Source organism: Canis lupus, chromosome 20 (genome assembly GCF_003254725.2).
Source record: "Canis lupus dingo isolate Sandy chromosome 20, ASM325472v2, whole genome shotgun sequence".
NCBI classification, from domain to species: Eukaryota; Metazoa; Chordata; class Mammalia; order Carnivora; family Canidae; genus Canis; species Canis lupus.
The window spans coordinates 46,331,784-46,354,771 of NC_064262.1; the positions used below are offsets into that span (position 1 = coordinate 46,331,784).

The 22,988-nt window shown below is 48.8% G+C and overlaps 1 protein-coding gene across 13 annotated transcripts in view; it reads left to right on the forward strand.

The window, feature by feature from the left end:
* The first annotated feature begins 1,134 nt into the window (after positions 1-1,134).
* EPS15L1 (epidermal growth factor receptor pathway substrate 15 like 1) overlaps positions 1,135-22,988 on the forward strand; it is a 96,711-nt gene continuing 74,857 nt past the window's right edge. For 8 of the 13 annotated variants that reach the window (XM_049098016.1, XM_049098020.1, XM_049098017.1 and 5 more), the window contains exon 1: positions 21,540-21,620. In XM_049098016.1, coding sequence (XP_048953973.1) covers positions 21,555-21,620 — 66 coding nt within the window. In that variant the 5' untranslated portion in view covers positions 21,540-21,554. Of the gene's footprint in view, positions 1,241-21,539; positions 21,621-22,988 lie in introns of those variants that run through there. The other 5 variants (XM_025457895.3, XM_025457900.3, XM_025457902.3 and 2 more) reach the window with 2 other exon arrangements.

Consider the following 22,988-nt stretch of genomic DNA (forward strand, 5'->3'; position numbering starts at 1 on the left):
TCTATTACCACACCTGGACCACTGCTCTGGCTTTTCAGCTGGCCCACCCCCATCCATCCATCCATCGATGCTCAGGCCACTTTGCCTGCTGCATTGAGAGTCACCATTCTAGAACACAAATCTGATTGTGTTCAAACCCTCTGGTGGCTTCCCATTGCTCTTTACATATTGAACGGAAGGGTAAAGGAGCATGCTAAGCTTGAAAACTTGGAACTAAGACTGCAAAACAGTCTCAAGAGAGGATCAGATGACACATGGTCTTATCTCATTGCTATTGGCTCATGGGTGTCTCATTAAGACCAGCAGCAGCTTGACTCCAAAATGGAGGAGGTGGACAGGAACCTGTGCCCCACCCCTGCGATCACATGGCCTCCTGGCTTGCCTGCCTAAGACACGGTTGCCTGGCTAGGTTTACTGTGCGACCATCACAGGAGGCCAGGCAAGGGAGGCCCACCTGCCCTAAGGAAACCTTGTGCCACTGTGGTCAGCTGCTTGGCTGCCCTGTTGGTGGAAACTAGCCACAGATGAGTGTGTGTCCCTAGGCAATAGAAGACAAAACATCTAAAGCAATAAATGTCCCCTCCAGTATCGGTTCTCCAGGAAACATCAGGCCCAGCTCTGTGCCAGGCACAGTGTGAGACGTGGAGGGGGAATAACAGCAAACACCTATTACCATCCCCTCTTTTCAGAAGGGGACTGGGGGCTCAGAGAAAGTACTTAGGTGACTTGCCAAGGTCACTGTGCCAGAAAGTGGCAGTTGGGAACTTAACACACACACACCCCTATCCTAGAAACAGGGAGCGTTTGGGCACCGCGGGGTTCCTGACCCTCTGCGGGGTGGGCAACAACTCCCCACAAGGCGTTTGGCAGGTGCACCGGGAAGGGGATGAACGAGAGCGCGTCAGACTTAGGCAGCGGGCCGGGCCGCGGGTAAGTGAGCAGGTGAGCTTGGCGCGCGCTGGGGGTCCTGCGCTCCTCCCCGGCCCCGCCCCCGCCCCCGCCCCCTCCCGGCTGGGCTAGGCGTGAACGGCCCCGCCCCCGGCCCCGCCCCCGGCCCCGCCCCCTGGTGTTCGGTTGCGCGTGCGCAGCCCCGCTTCGGCCCCGCCCTCGCCCGGACCCAGCTGCGCGCGCACCGCCCCTCGCCCCCGTGCGCACGCGCGGCACCGCCCCCGTCTCCCCGGCGCTCGGAGCCCGAGTCCGCGGGAAGATGGCGGCTCCGCTCATCCCGCTCTCCCAGCAGGTACGGGCCGGCGGGAGGGGGTGCAGCGCGAGGGCGCGGGGCGCGAGGCTGGCGCGGCGGACAGGCTGATGCGCGGGGAGCCCCAGCCGGGCGGCGGCGGCTCGCGCTGAGGCGCCCCCGCGGAGGGCGGGCGAGTGGGCGGGCGGTCCTGAAGGTGACAGGCCGGCCCAGCCCGCGGCCTCCCGCGCCCTGGCGACCCTCTGCGGGTGGCGTACAGGCGGGGCCGCTGCCTGTGTCTGCACGGCCCGGGCCCTGGCTCGGCCCCGCGCCCGGCCTTCGCCGCAGCTCGGGCAGGGCGAGGCGCTGTGGCAGCGGGCTCTCATTCGGGGAGGTGGGCGAGGGGAGTGAGCCTTCCTGCCGGTGCGTCGGCCCCGCGGGTCTTTGTCTCCTGCCGGGTCCCAGCGCCGGGGCGGACGGTGTCCCCGCCGGGGTGGTGGGGCGGAGAGCCCTGCCAGAGCCGGGACCCTCCCGCAGCGCGATCCCGGACTCACCGCCTCTCTTCCTTGGGAGCTGTTTCTGCCACCCTTGAATCGAGAAAGAGGAGATCGCACGTCCCCGAGACCCTCTCCATGCCGTCAGATGCGCTTGGTGGTCTTACTAAGGGGCAGGAGCAGTGGCGCGACAGATGCGTGCAACAAGGAGCCTTGCGCAGGCAGCCCTGCTCCCTGGGAGCGACGTTCATTCATTTCTCCGTCAGACGTGCAGGGAGTGCAGCCGTCCCCCAGACAGACAAGGTCGCTGCTCTCCCGGAGGTGACACTCTCATGGGAAGTGGAAACTACCTGTGCCCTGCTAATAACAGCCGCCTCTATTGACGGAATACCCGTGTCGTACCAAGCACCGTACGATAAGCATTTTGCCTGAAGTATATCTGGCACAGAGGTGGGAGTAAGAGTGAAGACACGGGGTCATTATCGTCTTGTGTTTATTTCTTGGCTCCATCATTTATTTCTCTGAGTTTCCTTGAGCGACACGTTTAGAACTCATTTGGAAAATGGATATATAAGGAGTATTGGGATAACGTGAAGATTAAGCCTGTAAAGTGCGTAGTGCAGTGCCAGGCACATCACAGCACACAGTGATACTGTATTATCATCATTTAATTCTCTGGCAGATTGGGACATATGGGAATGTAGACCACAGCAGCAGGAATGCTAAACCTTGAGAGAGAGCGGATAGATGTGTTGACATGACCATGACCAGCTGCTGTTCAGAGGAGGAACACATGCACACCTGCTAAATCTAGCAAGAACCAGCCAATTTGTAACACTGTCACTAAATTAAAAGTATTAAAGACCAGTGGTTATTGACTAGCATTCTCATAGCAGACACCAAAGTGCTATGTAAACTAGGTGCTCTACAGATGTGGGGTATTGTTGTCATTGGCCAGTTGTTACAGTTGAGGGTATGTGTGTGTGTGTGTGTGTGGGGTACAGGTTCGATTAATGAGAAAGTGCTCCCAGTTTTTTGGGGGAACCTTTTTAGAATTCCTATCACATTTTGACAGTAGCCCTAGTTTGAACTTTAATGAAAATAATGGCTAATGTTTATTGAGTGCTTTAGAGTTTAAGTGCTTCTTAACATGTTGACACTTATCCACACAACAAGGGGAGGGGAATTCTTATTTTACTGATGAAGAATTAGCCTCGGAGGAGGGCAGTGGTTTGCCCTTGTGGGTTAAGGTAAGAAAACCTGAATCCGGTCATGTGATTCACCTGCTTAGCACCTTTTTTTTTCTTTTTTAAATATTTATTCATGAGAGACACAGAGGGAGGGAGAGAGAGAGAGAGGAAGAGACACAGGCAGAGGGAGAAGCAGTCTCCATGCAGGGAGTCCGATGTAGGACTCGATCCCAGGTCTCCAGGGTCATGCCCTGGGCCGAAGGCAGTGCTAAACCGCTGAAGGCAGTGCTAAACCGCTGAGCCACCTGTGCTGCCCTGCTTAGCACCTTTTGGAATAAGATCTCAATTCCTTCTCAGGAAGCCTTGCTGGTCTGGTACCTGCCTGCCCTCTCCCACCTCATGCTTTACCTGTACCCACACTGCAGCCATACTAGCTGCTTTTTTACTCCTCCTATAGTCCAAGCTCTCCTATAGTCTGACCTCAGGGTATCCTCACTGGTTGTTCCTTCTTCCTGAAGTTCTCTTCATAGTTTCTTCTCTTGGTGCTTTCAGTGCCTGGCTCTTTTCCTGTCTTTAGGTGGTAGCTCATTCTTCCCAGAGGCCTTTGCTGACCCCTCTGCCGTAGCACTAGCAGTGTGCTAGTGTCCACACACCCCTCAGTACCAATCATGGTCTACAGATGTCTGTTTCTCCCCCATTAGACCAGGCACCCAGTGAGAGCAGGTACAGGCCTCTTGTTCCTATGACCAGCACCCAGGAGGTGTCTGGTAAACTCATGAAGCAGGAATCTGAGACTTACACCTATGAGCGCTAGTTACAGGTGGCTTTTCTTCTCCATGTGTGGAATGGGGCTAGGGGTGGGAGTGGAATTGAAAGAGGCCTTGCAAGAGACCGTCAGCCAGGAGCCTGTGACAGCTTTAGGTCTCTGACTTCTATATTTTTTTCTTGTTCCTTTATATGTCAAACAAAGGCATGACCAGCTTTTCTTCCTTAGGTAGCTATGCCAACATTTCTCTATACCTCTTCTTATGTGGAGTTCTGCGCCAGGTGTTCCTGTTGCCCTAGGTGGGAGGTGTAGCCCTTCCATGTGTTTTTAGCCCAGCTGAGGGATCACACAGGTTCAAGCATGGGTATGATTCCAGGATAGTTTCTGGTGGGTGGCAGTCAGGGAGCCCCCTGGAGCATGAGGCTGTGCTCTGGTTGGACTGAGGTGCCAAGTGCACTTGGAACACGGGTGGCCAGTTGAAGGTGAGTAAAGTGGTTGCCAGCAGGTTTGCAGAGGGAGAAAGGGGTGTTTCTTCTCTGTCCCCAGCACTTTTCCTATTGGCATCTTTCCTGGTCTGCTCTATTATCCCCAGGATCTGTGACACCTCTTTCACTGTATAGTCTCTGAATACAAATCTTTCCCGTTTGAAAAGTGAGGATTCTAGGGTTGATTTCTTCTCCACTGGCGTCTGGGTGATTTCTGTTTCTCCCTGCCTCCGACCACAGCTCCACTGTGCTTCTCTGACCCCAGATATGACCCATGTCCCTCACCCCCTTTGTACCATGTGGTCTCTTAAGCTACTGGGCATCATGCCATCCTTAACCCCAGTGGCCTGTCGTTGGTCATCCTTGAGCCCTACCACATGGGTCACTGGAACCCACCAGTTGGCCTTCATTGTCTTCTGCATCCTTTCTCTCTGCTCCTGTTTTAGGGCCTCCCCACAGAGGATGCCCTTTCCCTACCAGGACCCTTCCAGAGTCTAGCCTCTCTTTTCTCCCTTGCCAACCCCACACCCCACCCCCATTGGTTGTTTGCTGGAATTGGCCACCTTCTTGCCACATCCATAAGTTCACAGGGCTGGGGCTGTCCCCCTTCCTACTTAGCCTCTCCCTCTTAGTTCATTCCACACAACCACCCTCCCTGCTCCAGCAACTTCCAGCTGCTCCTGTTTCACTCCCCTCAGTATGTCCAGCTCGACTGCTCCTGGTTTAGCATTTCCCACGCCCCCTGTGCCTCCACCTGACCTTGCCGGCTTGGTCTCCCACACTTGCACCATTTCCCCATATACCCTTGCTCTTCCCAGTGCTCCCCCTATGCCCTCCGTGGTGCTGTTGCTCCCTCCTCATGCTGTGACCTCCTGCTGTAGCCTTCCCCACGTTCTACCCACTGGAGGCCACTCTCGGAGGCCTCCTTGGTGGTGTCTTCCCTCAGTCCCACCCCAATGACAGTTCTCTCTGCTGCACCTTTTGTGGGTCCCTTGTGTGGCCCTCGACCCAAGAAGCACATGGAAAGCCTTGGGCTCATTGATGAAGAGAGTGCCCTGTGCAAGGAATTCCACACCCCCACCCCCAGGTGCCACTGGGGTCCTCCTCCTCTGCCATGTGCTTCCTATGCCCAAGCACTTAAGATACATCATCTTTTTAATGGGTGCCAGGTTCTAGGAGGTTTTTGTTCCCATTTTGCAAACAGAAAACTGAGAACCAAAGGGATTTAGGTAACTGGAAGTCCCATAGTTGGTGAGTTGACCCCACATCTGTCTGCCTGCAGAGCCCTGCTCTTTCCCTTCTTCCAGGCAGCCTTCTGGGCACCTCGCCCAGAGCAACACCCGGTGAACGTGTCTGCAGTGAATGCCAAGTGCTTGGGACACTTGTTTGTCCTTTCGTTCCTTGTTTTTTTCTCTAAAATAATTGCTAGTCTCTCTGTCTTACTAGAATGCTAATGGTGATGTGTTATAAATTGGTGGGTAGAGAGGAGGTTTTTAGAGTAAAGACTGGCCCTGCCCTGGAAGATCCTGAATTCCCTGTCTGTATCTTACTGACCTGCTCTGGCCTGGCATTTGTGAGCTGAGTAGCTCCCAGTTAAGTACGTTTTGCTCCCTCAGCCTCAATTTTGAACTTTATTTTTTTTATTTTTTATTTTTTTTAAGATTTTATTTATTTATTCATGACAGACACAGAGAGAGAGGCAGAGACACAGGCAGAGGGAGAAGCAGGCTCCATGCAGGGAGCCCGACGTGGGACTCAATCCCGGGACTCCAGGATCATGGCCTGGGCCGAAGGCAGGCGCTAAACCACTGAGCCACCCAGGGATCCCCCAATTTTGAACTTTAAAGCAACTTAGCTACGCCTATTTCTTTAGCCGATCAGCTGATCTGGGAAGTGAATGTCTTTGATCAGGTGGTACTTGAGAGCTGAGTGTCAACTCTCTGATGCCTCAAGCCACTTCATGTCATCATACCGACAGATGGATACAGCTGCTGTCACCTTCATGAGAGGCACCCTGTCAGCCACTGAGGGGGTGCTCTCAGGCTCTCCCCATGCAGACCTCACCTGAATATCTGGCGTCCGTGCAGAAAGCTACTACACATTCTTTCCCAAAGAGGACTTCCCCTTCCCATTTTCATTTGAGGTCCCTTTAGGGTGTGTGTGTTTTCAGTGTTAGGGTCCCCAGATGTTCTTTCAGTGCCCTCAGTTGTGTAGTGTTTTCAGTTTCTCCACGTGCGAGCTGACAGTAATTCTATATTATGTGTCTGCCTCCTGACAGTGGAATGTCAGCACCTTATGTGTGCACTGTTCATTCAGCAGATACATATCAGGCATCTTCTCTTTGCTGGGCACTTCCAGGGCAGTGGGATGTAGCTGTGAACTGGAAGACAGCCCTGTCCCACATAGCCGAGGGTCTCAGGAGCAGGGCACAGGTGGAAGGAAACAAACAAGTATGTAGTGTGTCCCAGGGTGAAGTGATCTGCACAGTGAGAACTGACTCGGAGTCTATGGTCCACGTGTGAGGTTGGGGAGGCCTCAGGCGCCACAGACTGACCAGGAAAGGCATTTTGCATTGCTCACTGTATCCTCCCAAGTCACCCTAGTCAGTCTTATTCTCACTTTATAAAAGGGTAAACTGAGGCCCAGAGGCATATGTTACTTGTGAATGGTCACACCTGGCGAGCTTGCACTGATGCAGCTCATCTAATGCAGGCCTGGGGCTCTGTGTTGCATTGTCGGTTCTATTTGTTTGTTTATTTAAGTAGGCTCCATGCCCAGCATGGAACCCAGTGCAGGGCTTGAGCTCATGACCCTGAGATCAAGACCGTAGTTGAGTCGGAGGCTTAACTGACAGAGCCACCCAGGTGCCTCTTTTTATTATTATTATTTTAACTGCCAAGCATACAACAGTGTGAGATCTCATTTGGTTTTAAACTGGTCGTGGGACGCCTGGGTGGCTCAGTGGTTGAGCGTCTGCCCTCGGCTCAGGGCGTGATCCTGGGATCGAGTCCTGCACCAGGCTCCCCACAGGGAGCTTGTTTCTCCCTCTGCCAGTGTCTGCTTCTCTCTTGTGTCTCAGTGGTTGTGCCACCTAACCTCTAGATACTGTGGAGTCTGATGGAGAGAAGATCATTTGTTTAAATTCTTATTTTGTTTTAATCATATCTCACTGAAAAGTCATGGGAGAAATGGCAAGGCAGCCTTATCGTCTTTACAGGTTTCCCTGCTCAAGTGGGTATTTGTTGCTTCACTGAGACTGATGCAGAAATGAGTAAGCCATGCCTGGCCCATGAGGAGGGTTGGTTTGATCCAGGCCACAGTGGAGGCACAGGCCATGAGTGGTCAGAGCTGGATGAGGGGTGGATAACTTGCGTCCACTTGGAGAAGGGGCATTTGGGCTGGGCTGTGGGGATGCTGGGAAGAGAGGAACGAATGCTTTTTCAGACGGAGGCAGAACAAAATGAACAGAAGCCAAGACCCTGGGATTCTAGCTCAAAGGGCCAAATGTGAGGCCAGGACTGTGTTCTCTGGGGTCCACAGCCCTCTTTTAACTACAGTGATTTAGAGATTAAAGGAAGGAGGTGGTTTGGTAAATGGAACACAGTCTGTGCTTGGCCTACAGATTGACCTGAGACAAAAGGGACTGATACGGTGTCTGCTTGCTTAGAGAGCGGCCCATGTTGAGGGAGTGGGGAATAGTGGGAAGGAGACCTGCCTGCTGGGTGACCCAGAGGGCTCCTTGGAATGCTCTGCCTGCCATAGTAGGCCCAGCCCTTAGTGTCACAAACTGCTGGAGGGAAGTAGAAGTTGCAGATGACCACAAACAGCCATGTCCTCAGACTTCCGTCTGGCCTTACCTATTGGGTGGGATTGTTGTACTCTTGATGGCAGAATCAATTTACCAATTCTGTTTCAGACCAGCTGATACAAAGTCAGTTCTCCTTTTGTAGACACTGGTTGAGAGCAGGAAAGGATGGTGCCCCGAGGGCTGGTTGTCCGTCACTGCAGACTGGAATTGGGCTTCTGCCCCATCCAGCTTCCTACTCATCTGCATCCCACTTTCCCAGTTTTGCCCTCCCTGTTTGCTCTGCCCTGCGGCCCCTGGGCCTTTTTAAAAAATATTTATTTGAGAGACAGAGAGCGAGCAAGCAAGCTCACAAGCTGGGAGAGGGACAGAAGGAGAGGGAGAAGCAGGCTCCCCGCTGAGCAGTGAGCTCAATCCCAGGACTCTGGTATCATGACCTGAGCTGAAGGCAGACACTCAACTGACTGACCCACCCAGGTGTCCCAACCCCTGGGTCTTCCTTTCAGTTACTTGTTCAGGTGACATTCCCTCTTGCCTCAGGGCCTTTGCACGTGATTTTATGGCCCTTTTCTGATATTCTATCCCCCACTTTATTTCTGGGTTAACCTCTGCTCCTCCTCATATCTCAGTTGGCACATCACTTCCTCAGCTAAAGCCTTCCCTGACAGGCTGGCCCAGCTTCTCTGTTGCTGCCTGTGGGGATACTCTGTACTTTTCCACATGCCAGCCTGTAATTTTCTATTGGTGGGATTATTAGATTGATGGTCATTCTCTCCTACCATGTAGACTAGGTCCACAAAGGCCTGTTTTAACTCGTCCCTGTTCCCCAGGTGCTCAGTAATCATCTGTTGAAGGAATGGCAGAGTGATAGGGCAGGTCCACAGTATGTGAGGCAGGTAGGGGCTATGGCAGGATCTTAAGGAGTGAAGTGACTGGTGGCATAGAGAATGGGCAGAGCTGGGTACTAGCTCAGAGACGTTAGTTGTGATGTGGGCATGAAGTGATAAAGAGTAGCCTGGCCTGAGGTGGTTTCCAGAAGAGGCAGAAGGGGTTGGTGATTGAAGAATGTGTGAGATGGTTATTTGCACCAGAGCCTTCTAAGTGTAGGGAGGAAGAAGAGGCAGGTGGGGTGTGTTCAGCTAGCAAAGCAAGACCAGCTTTCCTGGGTGTTGCCAGGTGGGTAGCTGGGTCAGTTGAGACAAGAGCCATCACCTTGCATTGGGCCCTCCGGGCTTGATGGGGCCCTACATTTAGGTGCAGTTGAGAAGCAGCCTAGCTCCTGGGGTCACTGTCACATCCCATTTGCTGAGCACCCATCCTATGCTGGTCTGGGACTAAGAGAAATAAAACGGAGCCCCCACCCTTTAGATGGCTCAATTGGAGCTGGGTTCCCAGGCACACAGATAGATAGGACCCCAGGTGGCAGATACCCTCATGGAGGTCAGGTGGCAGCCTGCAGAAGCGGAATGAATTGCCTCCACTGGGTTGGAAATAAGGAAAGGAGGAAGAGAGGGCCTGGGTCTTCCTTCCTTTTTTTCCTCTTCTGTTCCAGCAGGACTGGAGGAAGCAGATGGGTCCAGCCTTTGAGACAGGCCACTCATCATCCTCTCTGACCCTGTCAGAGCCTCCTTCCCTGACTCTGGTAACCTAGGTGTTGGGGAGAGATTGGGGGTGCAGGTCTTGTACAGAAGTAAGGGAGTGTGGTTGGACACCCACTTTGTGCCCATTCACCACTGACTCCCCATTAGGGAAGTGTCATTGTCACTGTCTGTGCTCGTTTCTGAACAAGGAAACTGAGAAGGATAGAGCTAAAATGACAGGTTCCAGGCCTCCCAGGGAGTTGGGGTGCGTGCTTGGATCAGATTGCAGCTCCAAAACCAGTGTTCTCTCCTGTGGACACTGCACCGTGGGCTCCTACGGGGTGGGCAGGAGCAGCCCTGTCCCTGCTGTGTCCCTAGTCCCTGTAGCAAGCGGGTGATGACTGTTGATTGGCGGCTGCTCGCTCCAAATAGCAGCCAGGAGCAGTCTCTAGCTGCCATTCACAGTAGTTGAGTGGAAATGTCTTATCTCCTTGGTGAAGAAGCAGGAACCTACTGCGCTGGTGAGGTAAGTCAGGGAGGCCTTGAGGGCCAGCATCCTGATGGCCAGGCCCCCACCTTTCACAGGGCTGCCCATGTCTCTGCACTTCAGCTATGAGGTGTGGGGAGGGTGTTCTCTGATTTACTAATGACAGTAATAAGCATACCTGTGGAGCCATAGAAGATGTGTCTCCCTTTTTTTTTTTTTTTAAGATTTTATTTATTCTTGAGAGAGAGAGAGAGAGAGAGAGAGAGAGAGAGAGACAGGCAAGAGACATAGGCAGAGGGAGAAGCAGGTTCCCTGTAGGAAGCCCGATGCGGGACTCATTCCCTGGACCCGGGATCACGCCCTGAGCCGAAGGCAGATGCTCAACCGCTGAGCCACCCAGGTGCCCTGAAAATTGGCTTTTCTTAATCCACAAGGATGTTTGCCGCTTTACTTACCCAGTGGGGAAAGGAAATTATTTTTCGGACTGCTTTTAAAGGGGGAAACAAACAAAAAAAAAAAAAGAGAGAGAGAGAGAGAGAGAAAAGGCCTGTTGATGGTGAGGTCCTCACAGGGAGATTATTAAGCCAGGACTGGAAAGTTGGGGGCATGGATTAGCCCCCTAAATTACTCCACATCCTAGAAACAGCTAGAAACAGCACTGTTTATGGCTAGAGGTGCCCACATGCAACCGACCTAGGTGTGTGCTATTGAGAACATTTCTCCTGTTGGGAGTGTTCTTTGATCAAGACCAGAAAGGTCTCTGTGCCCTCAGTGCTGTACCCCTGGATCCACTGTGGACACAATCCATGGAGAAGAGGATTCCATAGGGGATGAGCAGATGTCCACGGTTGCTGAGTGGGTGCAAGTAAGTGCTGCTGTTTCTCTCGCCTACACACCAGCTCAGGGAATCGGCATTTTCTTTCATGCCGAGCTCATTCTGTTGGCATTCGGCCTCTTGATTTAATTCTATGTTGCCTTTTAGCTACCAAAAATTATCCTTTAATTTACAGCTGCTAAGCACTTAACCTACTGTGTGTGCAATTGCCCACTTCTTTTAAAAAAATAAATAAGACTAAGAGAACTAGTAAAAGACTCTTGGGAGTGGCTCAGCCAGCTAGTTGAGTGAGAGTATGAGTACAACATGTACTGCAGCGTATCCAACATTTGGTGAAATATTTTATTATTTTTTGGCAAAGATCATTTGGTGTGGTGTGTTGTAAGGACTGTGATTTAATTCCTGCCAAACACGCCCTGATTAGTAGCCTTGCCTGACTTCCCTTCCCATCCCCCATGATTCCTGGTCAATAAAGCTTGCTCCTCTGTCTCAGTGATAGTATTAAGAAGGGTAATAATGGACACAGTAGCGTCTTGGGGTTTGTAGAGTGCTTTACCTACATGTTCTCATCTGGTACTTGAGGTAGTCCTCAGGGCAGACACTGTATTATTCCCACTTCATGGATGGGAAAACTGAGGCCCCAAGAGGCTTTGTAACTTGTCTTCACTCTGCTGCTAAGTAGTGGAGCTGTGTCTGCTTGAGCATCAACATCTCTGCACCCATCTCACCCACTCCCTCCTGAGGCTCCATCAATATCTTACCCATTCTGTAACCAAACAGTTTATTAAAAAAAAAAAAAAAAGTCTACGGAAGCTTCACTTACAGTGCCAGCATTGCAAGAGGTAGAATAAATCTGAGACTTCTACCCCACTCCCTACACCCCAGAATTGAAAATATAGGAAGGAGGGAGCCCCAGTTGTTACAGTAGCCTTGACAAAAATTGGACATTAAGAAATGTCCCATTTGTAGATTTGGGGCTATGGGAATGTGGAGGAGAGATGCATTTCTTTTGGGGGGGAATTTGGGTGGCTTTTTAAAGCAGGGGGTCGGTTTTGGGGCTGGGAGGTAATTGGCCTTGAGCCGCGCCAGCCCCTCCCACCCCCCCCACCCCTGCCTCAGGCACAGGGAATGATTTGTGTCAAGATAAGGAGTGTATGGTGCGCAGGACGTAGGGCATCTGCCAGTGCAGGAAGGGAAAGCTGGGATTGAGTGCTGTGTGTGCACAAGTGTGTGCAAGCGTCTCTGGGTGAATAGTGTATCAGCATCCAGGTGTATGGGTGTGTGTTGGATGTGGGTAGTGGAATTAGCTCAGAAGGGGCAGGGGATGGCTGAGAGTTTGAATCTTGTGCTCCTCACCAACCACAAAGGGTCTTTTCTGAGCTGGGGAGTGACCAGCTGGGGAGTGACCACCTGTGTGAATTCCTCCCCCTGCTCCTGCCAGTGTTTACTCTTCAGTGTTTGTTCCCTGAGCAGATCACTGTGCTCCGCTCCCCTGTGGTAGTGGTGAGTGTTTTTTGCTCACAGTGGAATCCAGGAGCCTACTCGGTGCCTGGTGCCTAGAGGATCCAGGCTCTGTAGAAGAGCAGTGGGTGCTGGTTGGCTGCTGCTGCCACCCACAGAGAGGAGGGGAGGGGCACGGAGAGCTGCTGACCCAATCTGCCTTGGGGATCCCTGAGTCCTGGGCAGTGTGCCTGCTTAAGAGGTAGTGAAATATCGGGCCAGGACTCAGATATGGTAGAAGATGGTAGAGATGTTGGAACCCCAGTGTGGCTGATCCAGGAAAGGAATTTTGGGAAGATTCAGGGCACACTTGGGAAAAGTTGGGAGCACTGTGGGCCATGGGCAGTGGGCATTCTCAAGGAAGACAATAGGTGCCCTGCTGTGTGGGGACCCTGTCACCCCTGTGAGTCTGTTCAGGGCCTGGTCCACTGTGCAGAGAAGGAAAGACAGAATGGATGGGGGGGGGGGGTGTTCTGTGAGATACTGGGAAGAGTGACACCAGAAAGGGCTCTAGGGAGGCCAGGGTTGCTTTTGATCTTAAGCAGTATTTTTGGGAGAACAGGCTAGAATCTGCCCCATTCTCCACCGGATGCTTATTGCCTGATCCTTTTCTGTCGTATCCACCTGCCCTCTGTGTGGCTGCACTAAACCCCATACCCCTCCCTACATGCTCAGCCCCTGGTTCCTTCAGGATCCCACTGCCTTGGTGTTTGCCCGCCAGTGGGGACTCTTTCCATCTGTGTTGTAGGCCTGTCTACCCCAGTGCTTCAGTGCAGGTGCTCCTTGTCCTGTAGCCCCTCAGGCAGGCTCAGCTGGGGCCGTGGCGGTCTCCCCACTCTCACAGGTGCATGTTTGGTCTGCCAAGCGCCCCCACCACCCCTGTCTGTTCCTCCCAGCACTTAACAGCCTTCAGTATGCATTGTCATGTGTGATGACATTCCCCTCCAGAGTAGGAGCACCGCCAGGCACTCTGTAGAAAGAGACTGCTTGAATGAGAATGAGATTTCCACCTTGATGGCCCTTGAGGACATCCCAGAGTAAAGTATTTAAAGGTGAACAGCCCCCTTTCTCTGTGTGCAGAGTGAGTGGCTGCATTCCTTGGCCTTCCCCTCCTGGAGGCCCACCGAAGTCTGTCCCTGGTGGCTCTTCTGTCACCTACTCCGAGTAGCTAAGTGCTTATTCAGTTCACTGGTCGCTAGCACATCTGCTCAGGTCACCATGGGGACCACATTCCGGGCTTTTCAGTGGGTGGGTACAGACTCTGTTACTCACTGGGTCCACCCTTACCGGCTGGCTGAAATTGTGCTGAATGACTCCCAAGTTCCTGGCGGCCCCCTCTGCCTTGGAGACACCTTGCCCATCCCTGACCCGTGGCTCAGGCCCTGGAGGCTTCGGCTGTACGTCGTAGACCTCATATCCTGTGGCACCTTGTGATGTAGTCATGCTCTCAACCTTGCAGGCCTGTCTCCTCATCTTGAGCACTGGAGCTCTGTCTCACACCCTTTTGTATCCTTGATTCTTCCTCATAGTATGGCCTTAACATGTGTGTGTTGAACGCACGAATGAATGAATTTACAAGTTCCAAGGCAGACCACTCTTTCAGGAAGTTGTCTGTGAAGAGTAGGGGGGAGGTTGATAGTCTAGGGTGGAACTGACCTAGGGACACATTTATAGGGATGGGATACATTTTCCCATTGGAGCTGGTGGAAGGAGAGGACAAGGAAGAAAACAGGCCTGTAAACAGCTGGCATTGGAGGAGTGCTTACCCCATGCCAGACTCTGGTAGAGGGCATGCTCATCCTTAGTTTCCAAATGAAGAAACTGAGGTACAGAGAGGTTGTTCACTCTCCCCAGAATTGTACAGTACTCTGGTGGTAGGTTGGACTTGAGTCCACATTTGTCTGGTGGCACCTCTGGTTGACCTCTCTGGTTCTGTTTCCTTTGGTGCTAGGAATGCCAGGCAAAGAGGTGTGGGTGGAGACCTTTGGGCCTAAGTCTCCTCCTTGGACCCTGCCTTCTATACAGGGCAGCATGTCAAGGTGGGAAGGTTGCCTCAGGTGACCATGGTTTCTCTTTTACTTCCATTTCTGGTAGACAGGGCCAAGGGCAGTGGTCTCCTGGGAGCACTGATGCTTTTATATCTTGAGACTGTCTTCCTCCTGATAGTTCCTGGCCTAGAACTCCCTCTGGCTGTCTTGTTTGCCTTGAGGATGCTTCATTGCATGTCAAAACTTCCAGGCATGGTTCTTCTGTTCTTTGGTTCTCCTCATAGGTGGGGAGGCCTTACTTGCACGCCTTACCCACCCCCCCATGACATGTTCCCACCCCAGGCCTTGTGTTCCAAGTGGGTTAGACAGAGGCCCTGCATGCTGTGCTGAATGGCAGGTACACATCTTCCCCTAGTCCTTCATCATGGTGGTCATTTGGGCCCCCAGGGAGAATCCTGTAGCTTTACATCCCTCCTCTTGTATGTGGTTCTTTCCTTTTCTGTCTTATTTACAAAAGCAGTATGCACTAATGTAGAACACTGACAGACTCAGCCACGGCAGAGAGGGGAGGCAGGGGTAGCCAGTTCACTGGTAGGAACCACTGTTAGAAAAAAAAAAAAAAAAAGGAACCACTGTTAGCATATGGCGTCCATCCTGCCACATTCTGGTCCATGTGCATATATGATCGTTATGGGCTTACCAGCCAGGTCATAACTATGTTTGCTGGTTTGGGCCCTCCCTTTGGACTTAGCAAATACATGACGATCATACCTCACTTGTAAATGTTCTGCCCGGATCCTCACCTGTTTTCAATCTTTGCCCTCACCTGGAGTCCTGGCCCTCCAGCAGGGTAAGCTGATACAACCCTCTTGCCTTTCCTCACCTCCTGCATAGTTGATCACTTCCTCAGGGTAGACTCCCAGGGCGAGACCTTACAGTAGCAGAAGAGTGTGTGTGTGTGTGTGTGTGTGTGTGTGTGTGTGTTAAAGAAGTGCTAGTTTTTATTGTTTGATAAAAGTATGACACTGCTGGTGATAAAGCTACTCTTCGTTTCTAATACTTAACACCTGAGATGGCTTGTACTATTAGGATCCTTGACAAAGCAGAAACATATCAAATGTTGGTCTTTAATTATGTAACATTTTACATACCCTCAAAGTAGAGGGAAGAGGTTAATGAACTCCCATGTGCCTAGCACCATTTACAACAAATGCCTTTTTTTTAAAAACTGGCTCCATGCCCAACATAGGGCTTGAATTCACGACCCTCGATTGAGTCATATGCTCTATTGAGTGAGCCATCCAGGCACCCCAACAAATGCTGTTTTGCAAGTCTCTCTGCAGTTGTCTACTATCCCTTGTCCTCTGCCATATGCATTTTTTCCACATACATTTTTATTTCTGAAGCTTTTTTTTTTTTTTTTTTAGAATTTATTTATTTATTCATGAGAGAGAGAGAGAGAGAGAGAGAGAGGCAGAGACAGGCAGAGGGAGAAGCAGGCTCCACGCAGGGAGCCCGACCTGGGACTCGATCCCGGGACCCCAGGATCACGCCCTGGGCCAAAGGCAGGCTGCTGAACCACTGAGCCACCCAGGGATCCCCTATTTCTGAGGTTTTTATTTTAAATCTCAGAAATTGAGGCGCCTGGTGGCTCAGTTGGTTTGGCACCTCAACTCTTGATTTCAGCTTGGGTTGTGATCTCAGGATTGTGAAATTAAGCCATCGTGCTCCTCACTGAGTTGGGAGTCCACTTGAGATTCTCTCTTTCTCTCTCTCTCTCCTTCTCTCCCTTTCCCCCATGCTCTCATTGCTCTCTCTGAAAATATCTTGAAAAAGGAAATCTCAGAAATCATGTTTCAATTTGCATCTCTGACAGAAAGACCACTTTTCATTTTGTAACCATAGTGCCATATCAACACCTTACACATGTAATCATTCTTTAGCATTACCTGATTGATACCAAGTCCATTTGCAGATTTCCCTGATTGTCTCAAAATGTCACCTTATTTTGTTGTGAAGTTTCCTGTCTTTCTCAGTATCTTTTTAAAAATTATTTTGAGGTAATTATAGATTTACATGCAGTTAAAAAAAAATGCAGAGAGTAATCCTGTGTATTCTTCACTCTGTTTCCTGCAGTGGTAGCAGCAAATCTGTAGTACACCATCACGGCTGAAACTTTGACATTGCTGCAGTCAGATGCAGACCAATTCCATTCCACACGGAGATCCTTACTCTTGATTCTTTTAGCCACTCCTATGCCTTCCTTAACCTCTGGCATCCACTGCTGTTCCTTTCTAGAATTTCAGCACTTTATCAGTTTTTAAAAAAAGATTTTATGTATTTAAGAGCGAGAGAGACAAGAATAACACAGATAGCGAGAGAGAGTGAGAGAGAATAAGAGCTAGTAGGAGAGGGGGAAGGGAGTCTGATGTGGGGCTGGATCCCAGGACCCTGAGATCATGACCTGAGCCAAAGGCAGATACTTAACTGACCGAGCCACCCAGGCACCCTAAATTCAGCATTTTAATGATGTTATATAATAGAATCATACAGGACATAACCTTTGGAAATTGGCCTTTTTTACTTAGTATAATCCTCTGGAGATTCTTCCAGATTGTTGTGTGTATTAGTTCATTGCTAGGGATTTTTCATTGCCAAGTGGTGCTCCACGGGTGGGGAGGGGGCGTCACAGTTCATTTAACCAATCTCCCATTGAAGGACATCTGGTGTGTTTCCAGTTCGGGGCAATTATGAGTAAAGCTGCGCTAACCATCTGAGTACAGGGTGTTACATGAACCCAAGTCTTCATTTCTCTGGATGGATGCCCAGGACAATTGCTGGGTCCTGTGACAGTTGCAGGCTTAGTTCTTTTTAAGAAACTGTTAAACTGTTTTCCAGAGTAGCTGTACCTTTTTACCTTCTCACTGTCAATGTGTGAGTGATCCAGTTTCTCAGTGTAATCAGTGGTGTCATTGTTATTTTCACCATTCTGATGGCTGTGTGGTGGCATTTCCCTGTGGTTTTTAGGAAATTAGCATTTCCCTAATGACTAACGTATGCTGACCATCTTTTCATGGGCTTACTGGCCATCTGTATGTCCTCTTGGGTGAAATACCTCTTATACCTCTTCATGTCTTTTGTCCGTGTTCTCATTTGATCATTGGCCTTTTTTTTTTTTTTTTTTTTTTAAGTAAACTATACCCAACGTGGGAGTTGAACTCACTACCCCAAGGTCAAGTCGCGTGCCCTACTGACTGAGCCAGTCAGGCACCACCCCACCCCCCATCATTTGCTTTTGTGCCATTGAGTTTTGAGGGTTCTTTATATATTCTGGATACTAATGTTTTGTGAGATCTGTGATTTGCAAATATTTCTGTGACTTGGCTCGTCATCCTCTTACCAAGGTCTTTCACAGAGCAAACATTTTTAATTTTGATGAGGCCCAATTTATCAATTTTTCCCCTTTTTTTTTTTTAAGGTTTTATTTATTTGGCAGTGAGAGCACAAGTAGTGGGAGTGGCAGGCAAAGGGAGAGGGAAAAGCATGCTCACATCCCAGCAGGGAGCCTGATGCAGGTTTTATTTTCCCAGGAACCCAGGATCATGACCTGAGCTAAAGGCAGAAACTCAACTGACTGAGCCACCTGGGCACCCCTCAATTTTTCCTTTTATGAGTGAGCCTTTTAGTATCAAGTCTAAGAACTCTGACCTTGATCCTAAATATTTTCTTCTATTTTTTTTTTTTTTTTTTCTCAAAAGTGTTCAGTTTTCCATTTAAGCCTGTGATCCATTTGGAGTTAATTTTTGTAGAAAGTGTGAGACTTAGGTTGAGGCTCATTTTCTTCTGGATGTCCATTTGCTTCACTGCCATGTGCCGCTCAGGCCTCTTTCCTCCTGAATGGCTCTGCACCTCTGTCAGTAGTCAGTTGAGTATACCCGTGTGGGTCTGTTTCTGGGCTCTCCATTCTGTTCCATGGCTCTGCGTGTCTACCCCTTCATCACTGCCACGCTACCTTACAGTGAGACTTGAAACCAGGTAGACTGCTTCTCCCACTTTATTTTTCTTCTTCAAAATTGTTTTAGCTATTTTGGTTCTTTTGCTTGTCTCTGTATGTTTTAGAATAATCTTATTTTTATCTACAAAAAAAAAATCTTGCTGGAGTTTGGTAGGAATCAAGTGAAGCCTGCATATCAGGGGTGTACACGTTAAGTGTGCAGTGTTGTATGGCCCTCCAGAGAAGACAGTTGGTCATCTTCCCACCCACAGGACCCAAAATGCTTGTTCCCCCTTTGCTGACTCTGCCAACCTGATAGCAAACGCTGGCACTTCTGTTTTGCAATGCGGAAATTGAACATTTCCCCCAACTTTGCTGTGTCTTTTCTTTCTGAATCGCCTTTGCCTTCTACTTTGCTCATTTTTAAATTAGGATCTCTTTTTCCTTGTGATTATAAAAGCTCTCTCTCACATCAGTGTTCTTCTTTTCTCAGCAATGCTTACCATAACTCTGGTTTAGAAACCTCCGATGGAGCAGTTGGAAAGAGCTGTCAGTCCCTGGGAGGTTAGGGATGCCTCAGTGTTTTTTAATGTTTTTAAATGCTGCTGAGCTAGATCCCAGTTTCCTCAGCTGCAGAATATGACTGTGCACATAGCCAAGGTAATGGCTTTGCAAGCAGTGAGGGCTGCTAATGGTAAGTGGAAGAGAGAAACATAAGGACTATTAAGTGTGAACACTTCTTTGGGCTGCATTTAAAAAAAAATCATTATTATTTTAAGTTTTATTATTTAAGTAATCTCCGCACCCAATGTGGGGCTTGAAGTCACAACTTTGAGATCAAGAATTGCGTGCTCTATCAACTGAGCCAGCCAGGCACCCCGTGGGCTGCAGTTTTGTATCAGCATCTGGTTTCCCAAGTAGAAACTCAGATCTGGATGTTGTTTAGTGTTACCTGCCTAATTCCCACAAAACTTGGCAACCTGGTTGAAAAGCACACTATTTGCATTTCCCTGATGATGCATGATATGGAGCATCTTTTCATGTGTCTGTGACATGAAATGAATGAATGAATGAATCTTTTCATGGTTACCTTCTTTGGAGAAATGTCTGTTCATGTCATCTGCCCATTTTTTAAAATTAGATTTTTTTCTTTGATGTTGAGTTGTATAAGTTCTTTATATATTTTAGATACTAACCCTTTATCAGATACATCATTTGCAAATATCTTCTCCCATTCAGTAGGTTGTCTTTCAGTTTTGTTGGTTGTTTCCCTTTGCTGTGTAGAAGCCTTTTATTTTGATGATGTCCCAATAGTTTACTTTTTTTCTAGTTCTCTTGCCTAGGGAGACCCATCTAGAAGGATGTTGCTATGACCAGTGTCATAGAAATTATTGCCTGTGTTCTCTTCTATGATTATTATAGTTTTGGGTCTCACATTTAGGTCTTTAATCCATTTTGAGTTTATTTTTATGTATTTTGTAAGAAAGTGGTCCAGTTTAATTTTTCTGCATGTTGCTGTTCAGTTTTCCCAACACCTTTTGGTGAAGAGACTATTTTTTCCCTATTGGATATTTTTTCCTGCTTTGTTGAAGATTATTAATTGACCATATAATTATGGGTTTATTTCTGGACTTTTATTGTTTCCATTGATCTATCTATCTCTTTTTGTGCCAGCACCATACTGTTTTGGTTGCTACAGTTTTGTAATATAACTTGAAGTCTCAAATTGTGATCTCTCCAGTTTTGTTTTTCAAGATTACTGTGGGTATTCAGGGTCTTTTGTGGTTCATACAAATTGTAGGATTGTTTGTTCTAGTTCTGTGAAAACTGCTGTATTTTTTTATTTTTAAGATTTACTTATTTATGATAGACACAGAGAGAGAGAGAGAGATGCAGAGACACAGGAGGAGGGAGGAGCAGGCTCCATGTCGGGAGCCCGACGCGGGACTTGATCCTGGGACTCCAGGATCGCACCCTGGGCTGAAGGCAGGCGCTAAACCGCTGAGCCACCCAAGGATCTCCTATTTTTTTTATTTTTTAAAGGATTTTATTTATTTATTCATGAGAGACACACAGAGAGAGGCAGAGACACAGGCAGAGGGAGAAGCAGGCTCCATGTAGGGAGCCCGATGTGGGACTCGATCCCGGGTCTCCAGGATCACACCCTGGGCTGAAGGCGGCGCTAAACCGCTGAGCCATCAGGGACGCCCCAAAATGCTGTATTTTGATAGGGAGTGCGTTAAAGTGTACATTGCTTGGGAGTGGTATAGACATTTAAAAAATATTTGTTCTTCCAGTATCACTCATCATCAGGGAAATGCAAAACAAAACCACAGTGAGATATTACCTCACACCAGTCAGAATGGCTAACATCAAAAACACAAGAAACAAGTGTTGACGATGATGTGGGGAAAGTGGAATCCTCATTCACTGTTGGTGGGAATACAAACTAGTGCAGCCACTCTGTAAGACAGTATTAAGGTTCCTCAAAAAATTTAAAATAGAACTACCCTGCAATCTAGTAATTGCACTACTGAGTAGTTACCAAAGGACACAAAATCACTAATATGAAGGGATATATGCACCCCTATGTTTATTGCAACATTATTTACAATAGTCAAACTATGGAAAAAGCCCCAAGTGTCTATCGATAGATGAATGGATAAAGAGGAACTATATATATATATATATACACGATGGAATACTACTGAGCCATAAAGAAGAATGAAATCTTGCCATTTGCAACAACTTGGATGGAACTAGAGAGTATTATGCCAAGTGAAGTAAGTCAGTCAGAAAAAGAAAAATACCACATAATTTCACTCGGATGTGGAATTTAAGAAATAAAACAAACAACAAAGAGAAAAAGACAAACCAAAACCAGACTTTTAACTACAGAGAACAAACTGATGGTTACCAGAGGGGAGGTGGGTGGGGATGGGGGAAACAGACAATGGGGATTAAAGAATACAATTATCTTGATGAGCACTGAGTAATATATGGAAATATGGAATCACTATATTGTACACCTGACACTGATATAACACTGTGTGCTGACCACACTTGAATAAAAAAAAAAAAAAAAAAAGATACAGCCATTATGGGGTCTTGTTTTCTGAGGGAAATGACAGGCTGCACTGGTTTTCAAATCTGTTTATATACTTGAGTTGAATCTTGTACTCTCACCTCTTGGATTGAATAAAATGCACCATTACATAATCACATGCATGCATTTTTTCCCAGGCTTCCATGGATGGGAGGCTGTACTGTGACCAGTGCCCAGTTCTGTCATGCCTGGACTATTTTTTCCAGTTGCAAAGTAGGTTAAGGGCCACATGACCTGGGTGCTCCTCTAGCTCTCTCCCTTATTGGCTCTGTCACCTTGGGCAAGGTACCCTCAGTCTCAACACCCATAAATTAGGACCAACAATATACCTGTGCCATAGTGGTGTTGGAAGATTAAATGAGGTGTACTGGATAGGAAACATTGAGTGCTCCATAAATGTGACCCCCTATTTATCAGAGCAAGGAACTAAACTTTTTCTCCAAAAGTCTTAAAATGAGTTTAAGAAATGCCAGTTTGAAGTGAGCAAGGTTGGCAATCATTGTTTTGTTTTGCATGAAAGCACATCTTTTGTGGGAAGAATGGGAATTCTGATTCCGGGCATAAAGATTTAGGAAGGGTCCTGCCTGTGGACAAAAGTGGGGATCAGATCTGGGTGGACTCAATCCTCAGAGGTTTAGGAATGGCTAGAACCCCGATCATCAGAGGATTTCCCCTCTAAAGTGGTACTACTGTGTTCGTAATCTCAAGATGCTTTCTCCTGCATTAAAATTGTGTGTGCTCACATGAACTGTCATGTTCAAAGCTCTCCCAGCCAAAGGCTGTGAACTTGTTCTTAGTACACTCCCTTCCCTGTCACCCTGCTTATAAATTACATCGAGGCTGGAGGATAGAGCAAAGAGGCCAAAGGAACTTTTCATGTTATCTCTGAGTATTTTAAGATACCACGAGCAACTGAAAGGTCAAATTGAAAATTACAATCGAGGGCAGCCCCGGTGGCTCAGTGGTTTAAGCGCCGCCTTCAGTCCAGGGCGTGATCCTGCAGACCTGGGATCAAGTCCCACCTCAGGCTCCCTGCATGGAGCCTGTTTCTCCCTCTGCCTGTATCTCTGCCTCTCTCTTCTTTCTGTGTCTCTCATGAATAAATAAATAAAATCTTTTAAAAAAAAAGAGAAAATTACAATCGAGCCTCATCAATATTTCAGTCACTGCGAGTTGAAGATGGCCTCTTAGCAGAGTGGGTTGGCGAAGGAGATCGCTGTCCGGGCTGGCTGTGTCCTACTTCCATTTTCAAAGACCTCACCCAGCTCTCTGCAGCCTCTGACACTGAAAAGCCTTGTCCCCTCACTCTCCCTTTGTGCCTGTGCCCCAGGCTTGGCCCTGGGCTAACTTCGGGGTCAGAGAGAGGGGAACAGCTCTGGTGTCCACTCTCAGTGTGCTCTGTCCCAACAGCTGTAACAGTCCCACTGGGAGCCGCTGCCTGCATGGGGGAGCTGGTTGTGATGGAGATCTTTGCCCACAAGCTGGCCACATTGACCACCAGTCACTGGGCGATTCATGGTATTAGTGTCTTCAGCGCGGTCTCAGTGGCATATTGGGCAGCTTGCAGACATGATTTCCACT